Source organism: Neofelis nebulosa, chromosome 10, assembly GCF_028018385.1.
Source record: "Neofelis nebulosa isolate mNeoNeb1 chromosome 10, mNeoNeb1.pri, whole genome shotgun sequence".
Lineage (NCBI taxonomy): Eukaryota > Metazoa > Chordata > Mammalia > Carnivora > Felidae > Neofelis > Neofelis nebulosa.
This window is the reverse complement of record NC_080791.1, coordinates 20,990,858-21,008,759: the sequence shown is the minus strand read 5'-3', so window position 1 is coordinate 21,008,759 and position 17,902 is coordinate 20,990,858. Positions and strand designations below refer to the sequence as shown.

At 40.4% G+C, this 17,902-nt stretch overlaps 1 protein-coding gene across 1 annotated transcript; it reads right to left on the bottom strand.

The window, feature by feature from the left end:
- Nucleotides 1–8,928: 8,928 nt before the first annotated feature.
- Nucleotides 8,929–10,049, bottom strand: LOC131488505 (olfactory receptor 10D1B-like). The gene has a single exon (XM_058690386.1). It carries the CDS (start codon nt 9,912–9,914, stop codon nt 8,961–8,963), a length of 954 nt encoding a protein of 317 aa, XP_058546369.1. The 5' UTR covers nt 9,915–10,049; the 3' UTR covers nt 8,929–8,960.
- Between the last annotated feature and the right edge of the window lie 7,853 nt (nt 10,050–17,902).

Here is a 17,902-nt window from a genome sequence, read left to right as displayed (position 1 = left end):
CAGTCGGTAAAGCATCTGACTTTTGAATTCAGCTCAGGTCATGATCTCAAGGTTTGTGAGTTTGAGCCCTGAGTGGGGGCTCTGTGCTGATAGCACACGGGGCCTGCTTGGGATTCTGTCTCTCACTCTCTGTCCCTCCCCCCGCCTCCTCTCTATCTCTCTCTTTCAAAATGAACAAAAATAAACTTAAAAAAAAAAAGACAGATTTTGGGGTGCCTGGGTGGCTCAGTCAATTGAGTGCCCAACTCTTGGTTTCAGCTCAGGTCATGGTCTCAAGGTTCGGGAGATTGAGCCCCACATCAGACTCTGTGCTGACCGCACGGAACCTGCTTGGGGTTCTCTCTCTCCCTTTCTCTCTGTTCCTCCCCAACTTGTGCACACGCTCTCTCTCAAAATAAGTGCATAAACATTTAAAAACCACAGATTTCATTCAATCAGTATTTTATCAAAATTATCATTGTTCCCATTAATTATATGTGTGCGTGCAGATGTGTGTTTCTTTGTGTGTGTTTAAGGTAATGACATATTCCTTAGTGCCCTAAAAATAACTAAGAATGTAAAGTGCTCCTAAATCCGATTTCAAAATCGGCAGGGCAGAGACATGCGAGATGATGAACCCTCACAGTGCACACTGATGGAAACAGTCAGCAAGGAGCCAGTTAATTCAAGCCGTGAGAACTGTCACAGTCGCTAAATTCAGCCTTCTGCATTCCCTCTTGAACTTCACTCAGAGTGTCAAATTGCTTACTCTGGCCCTGCTGTTCAGTCTAACTGCCTTGTTTTAATTCATGCTTTTCACCCTGCGCTGGGCAAAGCCAGCTCTGAGCACTGAAATGTGATTGACAGATTCCACAGATGCTTCTTTAAGTAAGAAGATTCTGCACTTAGGATAGGTAGGCATTTAAAGCCTTGACATTAAAGAGTCCATGTTTTCACTGTCCGTGAAGACTGTTTAACTCATCCTAACTGGCAAGTGGCATTTTATCACTAACTCTCACAAGGAAGATAATGTCATATAGTCTCTCTCTCTCTCTCAATCAATCATTTCAGTGATTTAGGAGGAATCAGCCTCATCTTGGAGATGCTAGAAAAACTGATGTGAATGAAGTTGTGCGTGAGTACATGTTTAGCAAGGAGGCTGTGAGTTCTGTGTGTGTGTGTATGAATGTTATGTGTGTGGTGCTCACACTTAGTTTTTCCTTGGAATAATAATTGCAGAGGGGACCCAAGGCCATAAACACTCTAATAAGGCTTCTGCAGGAAGCCAGTTTCCTGTCTCATTAATTCACATTTCCCTATTACATCACTCACAAGTGGGGAACAAAAATTAGAGGGCAAAAAAAAAAAAAAAAAAGCCGAAGTCATAATGAGCATGAGAAGCATCTCATAGGAATGACTTCCTTGGAGATTAATTAGCTAAAATGTTCTCGTCTCAATAATTCCCTTCGAGAAATCTTGTAGTTTGAGGTAAGCATAAGAAAAGTTTTGAAAATGTGTTTCTTTTCTGGAACTTTCCATTACCTACTTTGAGAAATAAGGACCATTTTCTGAGTTTCAAACAATGATGTTAATAAGCATGAACACAAAAAGGACGTGTTTTTGTCAGTCACAAGATGATACATTGTACAAAAGGGGTATTAGAGCTGAGCTGGGCTTGAACGTGTATTGGGTTGCCAGAGCTATGGGAACCAAGCACTACAGACTGGGTGGCTTAAACAGCAGAAAATTTATTTTCTCACAGTTCTGAAGGATAGAAATCTAAGATCAAAGGGCTGGAAAGTTTGATTTCCACTGAGGGGACACAGAGGGATCAGTTCCTGCCTCTCTCCTTGGCTTGTAGATGGCCATCCCTCCACTGTCCCTTCCTGTGGTCACTCCTCTGCAGGTATATCCCTGGGTGTCTCTGTGTCTCCAGCTTTTCTTGTGTCCTAAAGACACCAGTCACATTGGATTAGGGCTGACCCTAACAGCCTCATTAAACTGAGTCACCTCTGTAGAGGTCCTAACTCCAAACACAGTCACATTTTGAGGTACTCGGGGGTTAGCGCTGCAACATATTGAATTTCGGGAGAAGACAATTGAGCCCATAACGGAGAGGAGACACAGTTAGCTAGCTGGAGTATGCATACACGACACATATGATTTTGACCGGGCTGCTCAAGCTCTCCATCTCATTTTTCTGAACCATAGAATAGGGATAATAACGAGCTGTCACTTCATAGGTTACTGTACAAATGAAATGAGTTGGGCATGCAGAGGACCCAGCCCGGTGCTTAGCTCACCACAAAGGCTCTATAAATCTCAGCTAATCACAGCAAGCTTTTACGTTTTCTTGGTATCTCAAACATTTCCTGATGGAAGTTTCAGTTCATCCTTTCCATTGTATGGTTATAATGTAGTAAGTCTATCAGCTTTCTTCTTTCATCTAAGTCCCATTTAATCCATTGGGGCGCCTGGGTGGCTCAGCTGGTGGAGCGTCCGACTTCAGCTCAGGTCATGATCTCGTGGTTCGTGGGTTCGAGCCCCGTGTCGGGCTCTGTGTTGACAGCTCAGAGCCCAGATCCTGCTTTGGATTCTGTGTCTCCCTCTCTCTCTGCCCCTCCCCTGCTCACGCTTTGTCTCTCTCTGTCTCAAAAATAAATAAAAACATTAAAAAAAATTAAGCTAATATAACCTTTGACCCTATATTTTTGGTTCTTTTAAATTGCTTCCACAGATTCTCAATTTCTGGGTAGTATTTAGAAGCAGCAGCGGCATTGCTGATATTTCCTGAGTGCTTTGTGTCCTGTTTACTTTTTTGGCAAATTGGGAACAGGATGTTTTGTTTCGTTTTGTTTTGTCTCCCTTCCTAAGTCTTTTGTTTATATCTGCCTATAATTTGTTAGCTATAGCCAAAGCCCAAATAGCTATTAGATTGAGATAAACTGTGTAATTCTGATATTAATTCCATTATCTACAGCTTTTTTGAGATCATATACTCAAGGGTCAACAGTTCAGTGACTTCAAATGAACAAAAAATAATTGTGAGAACCAGAATTGGAAATAAAAACCTCATCAATTTTGCTTCAATCCAAAATATTACATAACTGAAAATTAATGTATGAAATGAGTGTATTACATTAAATTAAAATGCCATATTATACACAGTATTGGCTTTTACCATGAACTTATTATATGCTAAGCCCTACACTAAGCCCTTTGCATGGATGACACCATTGAATCTTTACAGTGACCTTCTGAGTTGGGTACTTATAGCTTTCTCACATTACATTTGAAGAGGGCTTGCCTGACACCGCACCAATGACAAGTGGCCAGCAGGGAAATTAAACCCTGATCTGCCTGGCTACAAAGCCCAGCACACTCTCAAACACTGTTCTTAAACACTGCTCTCTGCCATTAATAGCCTTGAGGAATTGTTTCCAAAGAAAAACCGTACACTGAACCCTGCTCTTTTATTTATTTTTATTTTTTTTCCTATTTTTGTTTAAAGAAAAATTTTTTTCAATATATGAAATTTATTGTCAAATTGGTTTCCATACAACACCCAGTGCTCATCCCAAAAGGTGTGAACCCTGCTCTTTTAAAGAAATGCATTTTTTAAGAGACAAAAAGGAGAAGGTAACATATTTATCATGTTCAAGATACAGTGTTAGGTGATTTAAAGACACATCCAAGTCAATCTTTACAATTCAGTGAAGTAGGCTTAAGTATCTCCACTTACCAATTAGAATCTAACAATTTAAGTTAGTTAAGTAACTTAAAAGACATGAAGTGCCTACATGGTAAGATAAAATTTAAACCATATCTGATTCCCTTACTTCTGTTGGCATAAACTGTTGCCATTTTTCTCAAAGTAGAACGTGAGTCTGTTCCTAGCAGATGCTTAATAACATCTAACAACATACATAGACTGAGGTCCTGGCCAATGACAAAATGTCATCTAGACGTCACACTTTGATTTATTAATGCAACAAATGAGGGGTTGGATAGTTCTGAACTGTAAGTAGCCATCTGTCTCCCTTTCTTCACCTCTCTTCATGTTGTTAGCTGTTAACCCTTTAGGGTCACTTTGCCAATCTTTTTTTTTCTACATGATGAAGTGATACTTTATGTCATAATCTAAAATTGAAACACAGAGAAATAAATAGGCACTTAATTGTGTCTAAGATAAAGAAATTTCACAAAGAAAGTGATTATTCAGCTTGGGCTATGAAGGATGAGTAGAAGTTTTTTTAGCAGAGGAATCAGGGAAGGGCATCCCAAGACGGGAGAATATATTTATGAAGGCACAAAATTATGAATGAGTATATTTGAAATGTTTTTTTTTTTTGGAAGCTTCTTCAACATCTGTACAAGATTAATCATTTCTGTTTTCATTTTAGTAGTCTAGTTTATATTTTTCATTAAATATCTATTATATATTTTTTCAAATTTTCATTTAAATTCGTTAGTTTACATACAGTGCAATATTGGTTTCAGGAGTAGAATTCAGTGGTTCACCACTTACATACAACACCCAGAGCTCATCATAACAAGTGCCCTCCTTAGTACCCATCACCCGTCTAACCCATACCCCACCTCCCCCCTTCCATCAACCCTCAGTTTGTTCTCTATAATTAAGAGTCTCTTTCGGTTCGTTTCCCTCTCCCTTTTTACTATATTTTATTTTAATCATGTGTATATCTACCTCCCATGTTTAGCTATGAGCTTCTTAAGAATATGACTTAGAGATATTCATAATTCCAGTGCTTAGCATAGTAATTACTCAATACCTATGTGTTTAAATGAACAAGACAATAAATAGATAATGTAAAGAAGTACCTTTAGGGGGTGACAAGGAAAGTTTAGCTAGAAAAGAGTGTGTATGAGAGAGAGAGATGTATATGTTACTGGATGAATGTATGGCTTTGAGGAGACTAAAGAGGTGGGTTGGATCTGATCGTTAATTCTACAGATACTTTACTAAGTTATTAAAACTTAACCTATAAGCAATAAACAATTGTTGGAGGTCCTAACAGAAGCATAGTAATATTGGGGCACCAGGGTGGTTCAGTCAGTTAAGTGTCTGACCTGTTCAGGTCATGATCTCACGGTCTGTGAGTTTGAGCCCTGCATCAGGCTGTGGGCACAGCTGACACTTTGGACCCTCCGTCCCTTCCTTCCTCTCTTCTTTCTCCCTCTCTCACTCAAAAATAAACATTAATTTTTTTTTTTAAAAAAGCAGGGTAGTATTGTGTGGTTTGCATTTTGGAAAGATGCTAGTTTAGAAGTGAAATAATTATGACCATAACATTTCTAGCACCTTGGTCCACATTCCCTCACCCCACTCCAGAGGCCTCCTTCAGATAGTGCCCTTAGGTTTGTGGACTCCCCATGCCTTCTCCCTGGGAATAGTCTCTGGCCAAGGAACTTCATTCAATCAACATACATGGGGCGGACCAGACACGTGTGATAATTAATCCACCAACAAAAGTGGGGCAGGAATTGGTATAAAAATACTCCAGATTCCTTTGCAACTCAGTAGGACAATTCAGAGGTTGCTAAACACCATTTTTCAGAGGATCCCTTGTGCTATTGAGCCACAGTTCCTCACAGGGGTAACCAACCCATTCATTGACACTTGCTTGATTGACTGTCTTTTCCCTGTGTTACTTTCCCTCTCTTTTATCATGTTTTCTGGAATCATCTTACAGATAAATTGTTTATCTTCAAACCTTTGTCTCAGGGTCTGTTATTGGGAAAATCCCAACTAAATAAAATTTTCATTTTCTCTTTTCCCTGATAGAAGGAAATCATAAAGGGAGGCTGGTGATGGTATCTTTGTGTCATATCTATATGTACTGAAAGGTATAAAGAACCCACCAAACATTGTGGCTGTTTAAAAGAAAAGCATTCTTGTATTCTGGAAATTCACGTTTAAGTTATAAGTAAAAAACAACAACAGAGAATAAATGTTGATATATTCATACAATGGAATTCTGCACCTTGACGGTAATGAATTAACTTCCCATGCAAAGACATTAATGTCAAAAGAGTGACATTTAAATGAAAAATAGCAAATTTCAGTAGAATTAAGTTAATATAAAGTTCAAATATTGCCATAGGCTGTTGAGAGACACAAATATAGGGGTGAAACCTAAAGAAAAACAAAGGAATAATAACCACAAAACTCAAGAGAGTGATGACTTCTAGAGGGAGTGAGGGTAAGGAATCAGGCTGGGGTCTACTGAGAACATTCAAAGCACTGACACTGCTCTCTGCCTTAAACTAGGTAGTAGGACCCAGGTGTTTATTGTATCAGAGTTCCTTATACTTTACATATTTTTAATTATTTTCTAAATGCTTACTATTTAATAAAAACATGTTAAAAATAGTTCCAATGAGATGATGATGTCTTTTTGATGTTGTCATTGATGATGATGTCATTTGATGTCAATAGGTTATTTCTCACCAATTTAGAAGTCCAACAACCACAGGCACTAATGTTCTTCTTACTCCAGATGAACTAGCAAAACATAAATACTCTTTTAGCTTGAATAATTATTTTTGTAAAGGTAAAGCCAGTGTTTTTGACATACAAAAAATTGCAAGTCAAGTATTGAAAGCATTAATTTCTGACTTTTTTTTTTGTTTCAATCAATTTGATTTACAACAAATCAGCAGGGTCCCAGGGAGAGCAAGGAACACACAGAACAGGACTACTCCTGTGAACATGCCCTTGAACACCTGTCTTCACATCCCCCCAGTGCTGGTAAGAGCCATCAGCTCAGCTCCACTGTTAATGTCCATATCATAGGTGTCCACTTGTGATGCCCACATCGTAGTTTCTCTCGCCAGGAACTGTAGGTAAAACAAAATACGTAAGTGAAATTCACGATGGGCATTGGTTATATGTAAAACAAATTTAGAAAGGAGCCAAAAGTGACTGGAGACTATAATGGTGTGTTGCAAAAAGGGTTGAGATGAACAGGGACACCTTTCAAGAATCTAGAATCCACCTGGAGTCAGGTCTTGGGTGCCACTCCTGGCCCATGCTTGGGTCCAGTGTTTCACATGATCTTGCTGCTGTAGCCCACTCTGCTCAAAACATTCTCTGGACCTCTGCTTTAAAATTCTTGTTCTTCTCTGGCCTCGCTGCTCTTGGATCTTGATTCTCTGTCTTTGCCCCTGTGGATTAAATATTTTGCTAAGTGGCCTACCTGATTTGGGGTTTCTCAAATTGATATTTTTTTCTCAAGTTCTCCTTACATTGTCCCTTTAATCATAGAATACAGAAAAGTCTCATTCCACCATCAAACCTACCCTGGGCCTGCACACCCCAGGCTGGGCCCTGCTTAGGCGGAAAGATGTTAGACATTACCTACAGAGACAAGAGCTGCCAGCATTATCAGGGGATGTTCTAATTAGTTGCAAATCTGTTTATTTTCTCTAGTGGACTCTAAATTCTTTCAGGTAGAATCGTGTCTTGTTCAGCTCTGCATTCCCCACCCCTGGCACAGAGTTAGTCCTCGAATGACATCTGAATGAGTGAAAAGGAAACAGCATTGTGTCTCATCTTTTATTCTTACAAATTATTCTACTTTGATGATCTGAGCAGCTACAACCAGGAATCTGAGGAAAGGGAAGAGATCTTCAAATGGACTCAGAGAGGCTTGAAAAGGCTTTGGGATACACTAGATTTGAAATTACTTCAGATGTATTTCCGCCTTCCCTTTTAAGCTTTTGTTTGCTGAGAAACAAGGGAGAACACTGAGAGGGATTTTAGGAGCCTACAAGAAGAGAGTAGGCAAGAGTTTACTCTGCCATGGGAGCATGTACTGGCTCAGCCACAGGTAGAGGGCACACACACCCAGTGGCACTGATCTGGTCTGGCAAGTTCCGTGGCTGCTCTCTGATTCTGAGAAGTACAGATGGGAGAAGAGAACTGGTCTCTGCCTCTGTCCCTCCTCTTCCATTGCCCTCCGTCCAGTGGTCTTCTCTCTCTACATCACCGTTAGAATAAACATCAAAGCAACTGTATTCCCCAAGTGGAATCCTGTTCTCACTGCATCCAGTCATACAAACAATAGTCTACTATATTGAAATAGCGCATTTTTCATTCTTAGCATATTTCAGCCACCAAATGAAGAACTGTAGGAATGGGGACCAAAGCCCAAACTTTTCGGTAAACAGAAAAGCCAAAGACACCACACAATGACAGTGTGGACCCAGCATGGCCCCCTGGTGGTGGTGAGCAATACAAAACCAAGTTCAAAGGGAATCACAGCACAGTCACCCCTCCATGGATTCCCCTTCTGTCTTTTCCAAATCCTCATCCCATCAAAATGCTGCTCCGGGTCTAAGCCTGACAGATAGGGTTTGTAGGGGACGGTACACCAGTAAGTACCTCTGCTTCGCACAGAGACCTGCCTCAGCCCCTAGACGGAAGATTTTCTCTTTGCACAACGTGTTTATGTTTTCTTACGGTGTTACTTGAAACCTTGGGCATGCACCCCTCCCATTTTGTTTCAACAACTCCTAGACCAATAAAGCGAGGGCTTAACCAATGTGGCATTTGAGGAGACAATCACCGCAGCCAGGAGGAAGAAGTGCCAGGGTGAGGGGGAAAGAAGAGGAGGAGGAAGTGTAGGAGGAGGCAGAAGATAAATATTGGGAAGCAGAAGGTCCAGGTTGTTCTGCCTCCTGGGGACAGTTGCCTCCTTCCTTCATCAGCAGTATGAACTCCTCAAGACAGTAAAAGTCCCAGGGTCAGGAAACCAGCCCTAGAGTCTCATTCTGCCATTCAGTCTTTATGGGTCCTTTGAGAAGTCACTTTAAGGCCTCAGAATCTTAGTCCCCACACTGTAAAATGGAGACAATCCATTTTATATAAGTGGTATAATGCCTGTCTTTTCAGATTCAAAAATATGTGTGTCGACTACGTAAAATTGTTATATACGCTACAAAGTTCAGCTGAAGCCTTAACTAGTGTTCTCTCTGTGCAACTGGTCAGCAAGGAAGCCCAAGTGACGCAGCACCTTCCCCAGAGAGGATTTTACTTCCTTGTTCCTGAGGCTGTAAATCAAGGGGTTCAGCATGGGGGTGACCAGGTTATTCAGGATCTGAACGCTTGCATCCAGCCAGGGGCTTGGGGTGGGCCTGAGGTAGATGAGGACCACCGGCACGTAGAAAAGCAAGATGGCGGTGAGGTGGGCACTGCAGGTGGAGAAGGCACGGCGTCTGCCTTCAGCAGAGCGGATCTGCAGGATGGAGCAGACAATGCGGCTGTAGGAGGTGAGGATGAGAAGGAAGCAGCTGAGGGGCATGAGGCCCACGCTGACGAACCCCACCCTCTCCAGGGCTGAGGTGTCAGCACAAGCCAGCTTCAGCATCACCGGGATATCACAGAAGTAATAGTCCACCTCATTGGGGCCACAGTAGGGCAACTGGAAGGTGAGAGTGGTGAGGAAGGTGGCCTGAATGCAGCCAAAAAAAGAGGTCCCCGCGGCCAGGATGGCACACACGCTGTGGCTCATGATTACCGTGTAGCGGAGAGGGTAACAGATGGCGACAAAGCGGTCGTAGGCCATCACCGTGTACAGGAAGCACTCGGTACAGCCCAGGAAGTGGTAGAAGAAGAGCTGGGACACGCAGCCCGCATAGGAGATGGCCCGGCTGTTCCCCGAGAGGTAGAAGAGCATCTCGGGGGAGCTCACAGAAGGGAAAAATATGTCACACACAGACAGTTGACACAGGAAGAAGTACATGGGGGTGTGAAGCCGAGTGGAGGAGACAATCGCCAGTAGGATGAGCAGGTTCCCCATAAGAGTGAAGACGTAGCAGCCCAAAAACAGGACAAAGAGCGTGGTCTCCAGGTCCTCCGTGTGTGGGATGCCCAGCAGGATGAACTGGGTCACTGCTGAGAGATTCTTCATAGCTGTGAGAAAGCCAGACCTCTGAACGGAACCCACAACACCAAAGTCTGAACACCAACATCAAATTATCAAGCTTTTCACTGATGAATGCTTTGATTGTGTTTTTAACAGGCAACACCAGCCTTCTTATGAATGGCAAGATGTATATCAAAATATCAGCTACTAAGAAATGCCAATTTCAGCACCACACTCCATCCCACTCCTGGAAGGAGTGTGTTAGAGAGGCTGATGGTTGTTCTCTATGATGAGATCAGAGGTTTAGAGTATATACAAAATATTCTCCTGCTGAGAAACCTTTTTCAGTTTGTTCAGTTCTCTCGTTAGTATTTCCTCTCCTCAGGCATCTTTGTATTTTTATACTCTCATGATATCTTTGAGTAACAAACTTCCACTATTCGTTATCCTTTAGAAAAATCAGCAGGTGGGGAGGGGGAGGGGGAAATGTGTTAGAAATCAGAGCATTTCGTTTAAATCCTAGCTGTCTTTTTTTTTTAATTTTTTTTTTTAACGTTTATTTATTTTTGAGACAGAGACAGAGCATGAACAGGGGAGGGGCAGAGAGAGAGGGAAACAGAATCTGAAACAGGCTCCAGGCTCTGAGCTGTCAGCACAGAGCCCGACGCGGGGCTCGAACTCATGGACCGTGAGATCGTGACCTGAGCCGAAGTCGGACGCTTAACCGACCAAGCCACCCAGGTGCCCCAATCCTGGCTGTCTTAGTAAAGTTTATGAGATGTCTGTGAGGGCATCTGGCAAAAACATAAACCCTAATAATAAGTGCTCATTTTATGTATCTTTTTTATTTTTAATAAAGTTTTTTAACATTTCTTTATTATTGAGAGACAGAGACACAGAATGTGAGCAGGGGAGGGGCAGAGAGAGGGGGAGACAGAGAATCCGAAGCAGGCTCCAGGGTCTGAGCTGCCGGCACAGAGCCCTACGTGGGACTCAAACCCACAAACCACGAGATCATGATCTGAACTGAAGCTGAGCTGACACCCAACCGACTGAGCCACCCAGGCGCCCCGTATGTATCTTAAACTTCCTTCTTTAAGTGCTTTCCTTTGGTGATGGCATTCTGTAACTATTTGTAAATAAATGTTTTATGAAACAAATTATTGAAAAGACTTAGACCATATCCTCTTCAGATTACATCCCTCCCGACTTGAAAGGTCTTATAGCCCCATATCTTTTGGGTGATACTGCTCTGGTTCTTCTGGTGCTTTAACTTTTCCTAAGGAGACTTGAGGCAACTCTGAAATACTAAGCAAAAGAGATAGTAACAGCAAGAAAGCATCAATTTCATGTTACCGTGATGAAGAAATACAGGGACCCTTACAGTGGAAAGTCAAAGAACAGCTCAAACAATTCAAGAGCAGGGTATGGTGCCTGGAAGACACAGAGACTTCTTCCTGCACTACTCATTTAATAACAACAACAATAATAATACACAGACACGTGCATATACATACATACCATTTAATGAATATTTACTGTGCTCCAAGGACTGTGCCCAACACTTTCCAAATGTGACTCATTTAAGTAAACCTATAAGAAGAAGCTATTACTACTATCCTCATCTACAAATCAAGGAACTGAAGCTTGGAAAAGTTCAGCAAGTTGCCGAAGGTTACTAAGCTAATATGTGACAGAGCTGAGACCCAGACGGGTTTCATTTCACTCAGGCTGCTTCGTATTCCTAATCACTAGGAAAACTGCCTTCTGCCTCTGCTTTTAAGAAGCCTGATCCACTGCAAGCAATGACACTCTTCTAGATGGGTTCACATCATTTTATGGTAAGATAGGACAAGCCTTCTTGTCTTACTTCTTCCTGGTTATTTCCAGTCTTGACTTTACAGCACACCTAGTTAAAATAGAATTCAGTTTTAGAGATCAGACAACAGACTTTTTCTATCCTTTTGACCCTAGAACTTAATATCAGCCCCACTACAAGAGCTTTCAACCTGAGAAACTTAACAGAAACCCATGGGGGAAGAGAAGGAAAAAAAAAAAAGAGGTTAGAGTGGGAGAGAGCCAAAGCATAAGAGACTCTTAAAAACTGAGAACAAACTGAGGGTTGATGGGGGGTGGGAGGGAGGGGAGGGTGGGTGATGGGTATTGAGGAGGACACCTGTTGGCATGAGCACTGGGTGTTGTATGGAAACCAATTTGACAATAAACTTCATATATTGAAAAAAAAAAGAGCTTTCAAGTGATAGAGTCACATGCAACATGGGGATTCCAATCATAAACTGTGGCATGTGACACTGAAAAACACGCCAAAGAGAATGACCAAGCCAAAATGAGTCATTCATATACCACCCTGCAACTGAGACAAAATTGAAGATAGCAGAGAGGGAAACAGTGACATCCTGGGGGAGAGAGGCTATTGACAACCTGCTTCTTATTACAAATTCTAGTCATACCTGAAGAATGTCTCCTAGCAATGCCGAATTTTTATGAGTTCTGGATCACTTCTTCTTGGTCAAAAAAAGGCTCTCAGAGGTCTTTGGTCCTTACTTACAGTTGGATATTCTATAATTCTATAATCCTGTTTGATTTATAAGTCTATTTTAGGAAAAAGATGTTCCCAGAGACCAGAAAAGCTCCTGTGTGTGGACCCGCTCATGTGTGAGGGGCAGAGGTGAGCAGTCAGATACATTCTGGAGCAGTCTGGACATTCACATAGTCCACCTGAGAACACAGTCAAGTTTGCCAAAGTGTCATAACAAGACCTCACCTTTACTGTCTCTGAGCAGAACACAGAGTGCTCTAACCAAAGGAGCTTCAATTCTCCTCCTTATAAAGAACCGAGTCTCATAGGGTTTGTACAATCAAGATCTACACTCACTCACTCTCCCTGGATTGCTTCCTTGGAAATTTTTTTAGATTCCCTTACGTCGTACTTGAGGTATAGAGATAGCTCTGAGGGAGCAATTAGTTTTTTAACCTTATTTATCATCCAGCTATGAAATAATAGCAATAAAATCATCAGAAAGAGATGCTGTAAAGTGGGAAATAACAATGTTCCTTCAAGATCACTTACATGGTAGAATGAGCTTCAATTCTATCATTTTTTTTGGTTGTCTTTTCAAGGCTTTATTATATTACCTGTCAGTTATCTGTACCTTCATGTGACTATACAGTTATCTCTAATAAACATTACTATTAAAGACAGAAACCTCATCAGTTAATGATTATTTATTATGCATCTCCTATCATGATGTGTCCTTCAGGTCAGTACTCCTAAAGAGAAATATTTACATACTAGATGCATCCATAGCACAGGACCCGTATAAATAAAGGGGTTGGCTATAGGGCATCTGGGTGGCTCAGTTGGTCAAGCGTCTGACTTTGGCTCAGGTCATGATCTCACCATTCATGAGTTCAAACCCCACATGGGGCTACGTGCTGACAGCTCAGAGCCTGTAGCCTGTGTTGAATTCTGTGTCTCCTTCTCTCTGTCTCTCTGCCCCTTGCTCAGTCATATTCTGTCTCTCTTTCTCTCAAAAATTAATAAACATTAAAAAAATTTTATATAAAGGAGCAGGCTATAAACCTTCTCAAAATGATTGAGAAAAATGATTGAATAGCTAATACTCAGTTAATCCATAGTAAACATTTACCTCAAGCTAAGTGCTATGCTAAATTTTACATTCATTATTACTTTTAATCTCCAATAGAAACCTTATAAAGTAGGTGGCATTTGACAAAGAAACTGAAAAGTAGATGAAATATCTTGAAGATTACACAGCTAGAAAGAAACTGAATTGAGATTCTAATTGCAAAGCCAATGCTTTCAAGCATTATGCTTTGATGAATGCCAGAGATCTGAGTTTTGTACTGACACAGAAACAGATATAATGTGGTCCTCAAGTGCTTGCATGGCTGATGGTCTTTATACGCTGTTCCATGTGATGACTCAGGAATCATAGGCAGATATGGTAGAAAGATTTATTTTCAGAATAGAAAGTGTTTAATTATTAGAAAATGTACATAGGTGAAATACACAAGCTTATGAGATGATTAGCTCCTTGTTGCTAGAAATATCCAAGGTGTGGAGAGAATCATCTTGTAGGTGTGCCATTAAGAACATTGTCAATTTGGGGGCGCCTGGGTGGCTCAGTCGGCTAAGTGTCCAACTTCGGCTCAGGTCGTGATCTCGCGGTCTGTGAGTTCGAGCCCTACGTCGGGCTCTGTGCTGACGGCTCAGAGCCTGGAGCCTGTTTCAGGTTCTGTGTCTCCCTCTTTCTCTGACCCTCCCCTGTTCATGCTCTCTCTCTGTGTCAAAAATAAATAAATGTTAAAAAAAAATTAAAAAAAAAAGAATATTGTCAATTTGGATGAATAACTTGAATCAATGTTCTTACTAATTATGAAATTATTTGGTTTTGTTTATACTGTAAAACTTTTCAATGATACTGACCTAACACAATAAAAGTGGAATGTTTATTTAATGATGGTAATTCTACTAACCCCTATACAAAAGAAATGACAAATATGCCCGTAGTGGTTACAAAAGTAACTATTGTAATACCAAGACTGCTGTGAAAACATTTTTTTGAAAGGAGAAACATAGGTCATGGAGCGAGTTCAGATGCTACTCAGGCAGGGTCTCACAAGATGAGAGTGGCCTGTTGAGATGTCATAGTGAACAGACCACAGATTTTTTTATTTTTAGACTGCAGTTTTAATAAAAGCTAACATTTATTGTGCGTATGTGCTAGAATTGTGTTGACTGGTCTACATGTATTATCTCTTTCAGTTCTCCCTAGAACTCTATTAGGCACGTAGTATTATTTCCCCCATTTCTAGTAGGAGATTTAGCCTCATAGGGTTTAAGCAATTTAATCAAGGTAATGAAGTTGGTCAGTGGTAGAGCTGCATCTCAAATCCAAGATAACATGACTCTTTCCTTTCGGTTATCAAGAAAAATGTTCAGAACTAATTCTGACTTTCAAATACTTATTCATAACTAGTATCACTTTCCTTGTGTGATTGTTTCAGTTTTCTGGTGCACTTTTATGTCATTTTAATTAATTCTCTCAAGAACTTTGTAAGGTGGCCCTTATGAGCCCTGTTTTACAAATGAGGAGGTTGGAACTCAGAGCATCTGTGACTTTCCAAAAGTTAGACCACAAAGGAATCCAGGCATTCCCAGGCTGAGCCCTCTTTCCACTACATCATTACTGCTTCCAAAAATGACTCCATACAGACAGCAGCTGTCCCTGTGTAAGAGGAGAGTTAATAGTAGATTCATTCTTGAGATTTAGAGGAGGCTTATGTATACCCTCACAGTCATTACTGTTTTTATGTAGTGTTTTCTGACAAGATTATGGCCGTACACTATGGGAGAAAGTGAGAGAGTGACAGAGAGCAGCTTGTTCAGCTCATGTCCTATTTCATAGGGTAGGAGTCCCAGAAAGTTCAGTAGATATTCCACAAGAGAGATGTCTTGCTATGGTATATTTGCAGGGAAATTTCCCTTATATTGAAAGCATCCTTGTTTAAATCAGAGAAAACCTTGTTTAACTCCTTTTTTTCCTCTACTCCAGGAATTTAAGTAAGTCACTGGCATATTCCAGAAACAACTGGTTTCTCAACTAATCATTCAGCAGAACTTTCTGATTATAAATAGCAAGGCTGAGTCTAGGCATTCTTGGTCCAGTGACAGGTGCTTTATTGTTTGTTGGCAGGACTGGGGTCTGGGGGAAATAGCCAAGTGAAAATTTCTTCCCTTACTGCAAAAACTCTGGGGAAGAATTGAACTATGAGCCAAAAATGGAAAAGAGTAGGATGATGGCTAAAGGGTGATAAATTTCTTAAGGCTGATATTTTTTTCCTTTCCTTTCTTTCTTTCATTCTTTCTTTTCTTTCCTTCTCTTTTTTCTTCTAGTAGGAAAGTGCTCAGTTTCTTTGTTTGACCTCTTGACAATTTAATGGTTTCTATGAAAGAGATGTGATCCACCTAATAGAGGAGTTAAAGTAATAAATGTAGGAATAAAACTCATAGTTTCTACATCTTTGGTGGTGGAGAGATGGGAATGTTAGAAATATCAGGGACTTGAATACATGGAACTTTCTTGAATGATTTGGTGTCCTCAGTCATTACCAATTCCTAAGTGATTTCACATGCTTGTATCTGGTCCCCACTCCCATTATCAAAGGCTATGAACTCCTGGGACATGGTTCAGGTAGCCACATCAGGTTAGAATACTGGAACAGCTTCTGGATCAGAGATAGCAGACAGATATTAGTGGAATTATCACTAATCTAGCAGGGTCTGAGATATAGCCCCATCTGCCAAGCAAACTACAGTATCCAATTTCCATGGGATAAGCATATAAGTAGGTCAAGGTTCAAGAAAAGTAAACTTTCTAGTAAACAACATATATCCTAGAAGAGACAGTATAGCATCCTTACAAAAGGGGGAATAAGGAAAATATATATATATATATATATATATATATATATATTAAAATAGATATATTTTAATATATAAATACAAATAAATATATATTATATATATAAAGAAAACCCAAAGATGAAGAAAAAACTTGAAAGAAGCCTGAGTGGGGGAGAAACACCTTACCCATTAAAAAAAGAAGAAGAAGAATTATAGTAGATTTCTTATCAAAAACTACACAAGCAAGACAAGAGTGGGGTGAAATATTTATTTATTTATTTTTTTAAACGTTTATTTATTTTTGAGACAGAGAGAGACAGAGCATGAACAGGGGAGGGTCAGAGAGAGGGAGACACAGAATCTGAAACAGGCTCCAGGCTCCGAGCTGTCAGCACAGAGCCCGATGCGGGGCTTGAACTCACGGACCGTGAGATCATGACCTGAGCCGAAGTCAGTCGCTCAACCGACTGAGCCACCCAGGCTCCCCAAGTGGGGTGAAATATTTAAAGTGTTAAAATGTTTGCAGAGCATAGGATATACTGAAACCAATATTGCACTGTAAACTAACTAAAATTTAAATTAAAAAAATAAGGTATAGGATATAAAATTCTTCCAGTAAAATTTCCCTTCAAAAGTGAAGAAATAAAAACTTTCCCAAACAAAAATTGAAGGAACCCATTTCCGGCACACCTGTTCTGCAAGGAATGTTACAAGGGATCCTTCAGGAAGAAGGAAAAGGATCTAGGTCAGAAATTCAGATCAATAAAAAAAAAAAAAAAAAAAGAGTGTTGGAGAATAAATAAATAAAAGTGGAATAAATGTTTTCTCTTAATCGATTTAGAAGATCAATTTTAAAGCAATAACAAAGCATTGGGTAATCATTAACATTTATTTATTTTTTTTTTTTTTTTGAGAGTCAGAGACAGACAGAGCACGAGCAGGGAAGGGGCAGAGAGAGAGACACACAGAATCAGAAGGCTGTAGGCTCTGAGCTGTCAGCACAGAGCCCGATGCGGGGCTTGAACCCATGAACCGTGAGATCATGACCCGAGCCGAAGTCAGTCACCCAACCAACTGAGCCACCCAGGCGTCCCGGGTAATCATTATATATATATGGGTAAGAGAAATGAATAGCAGCTATACCATAGTGGTGGGAGTGGAGGTTAAGAAAATTCTGTTATAAGGTGCCTACACTACACAGAAAGTGGTATAGTGCTATTCGAAGATGAACTTCAAGTTAGTTTCAAATGTATATTGCAAGTTCCAGGGCAACAATTTTAAAAAATAAGAAATATAATTGACGTTAAGAGTAGAGATAAAAGGAAGTCACATAAAATGCTTAATCCAAACCAGAGAAGGCAAAATATAAAGGGGGAGGGGAGAATGCAACATATAGAAAACAGTTAAACACGATAGATATAAATCCAATTATATTAATAATTACTTTAAATATGGTAAGTATGTCAATTAAAAGATAAAGATTGTCAGAGCAAATTAAAAAAAAACGAGCTCCAAGTATATATGCTGTCTACAGGAAACCTACTTTGAACATAAAGATGTACATAGATTAAAGGGGTGAAGA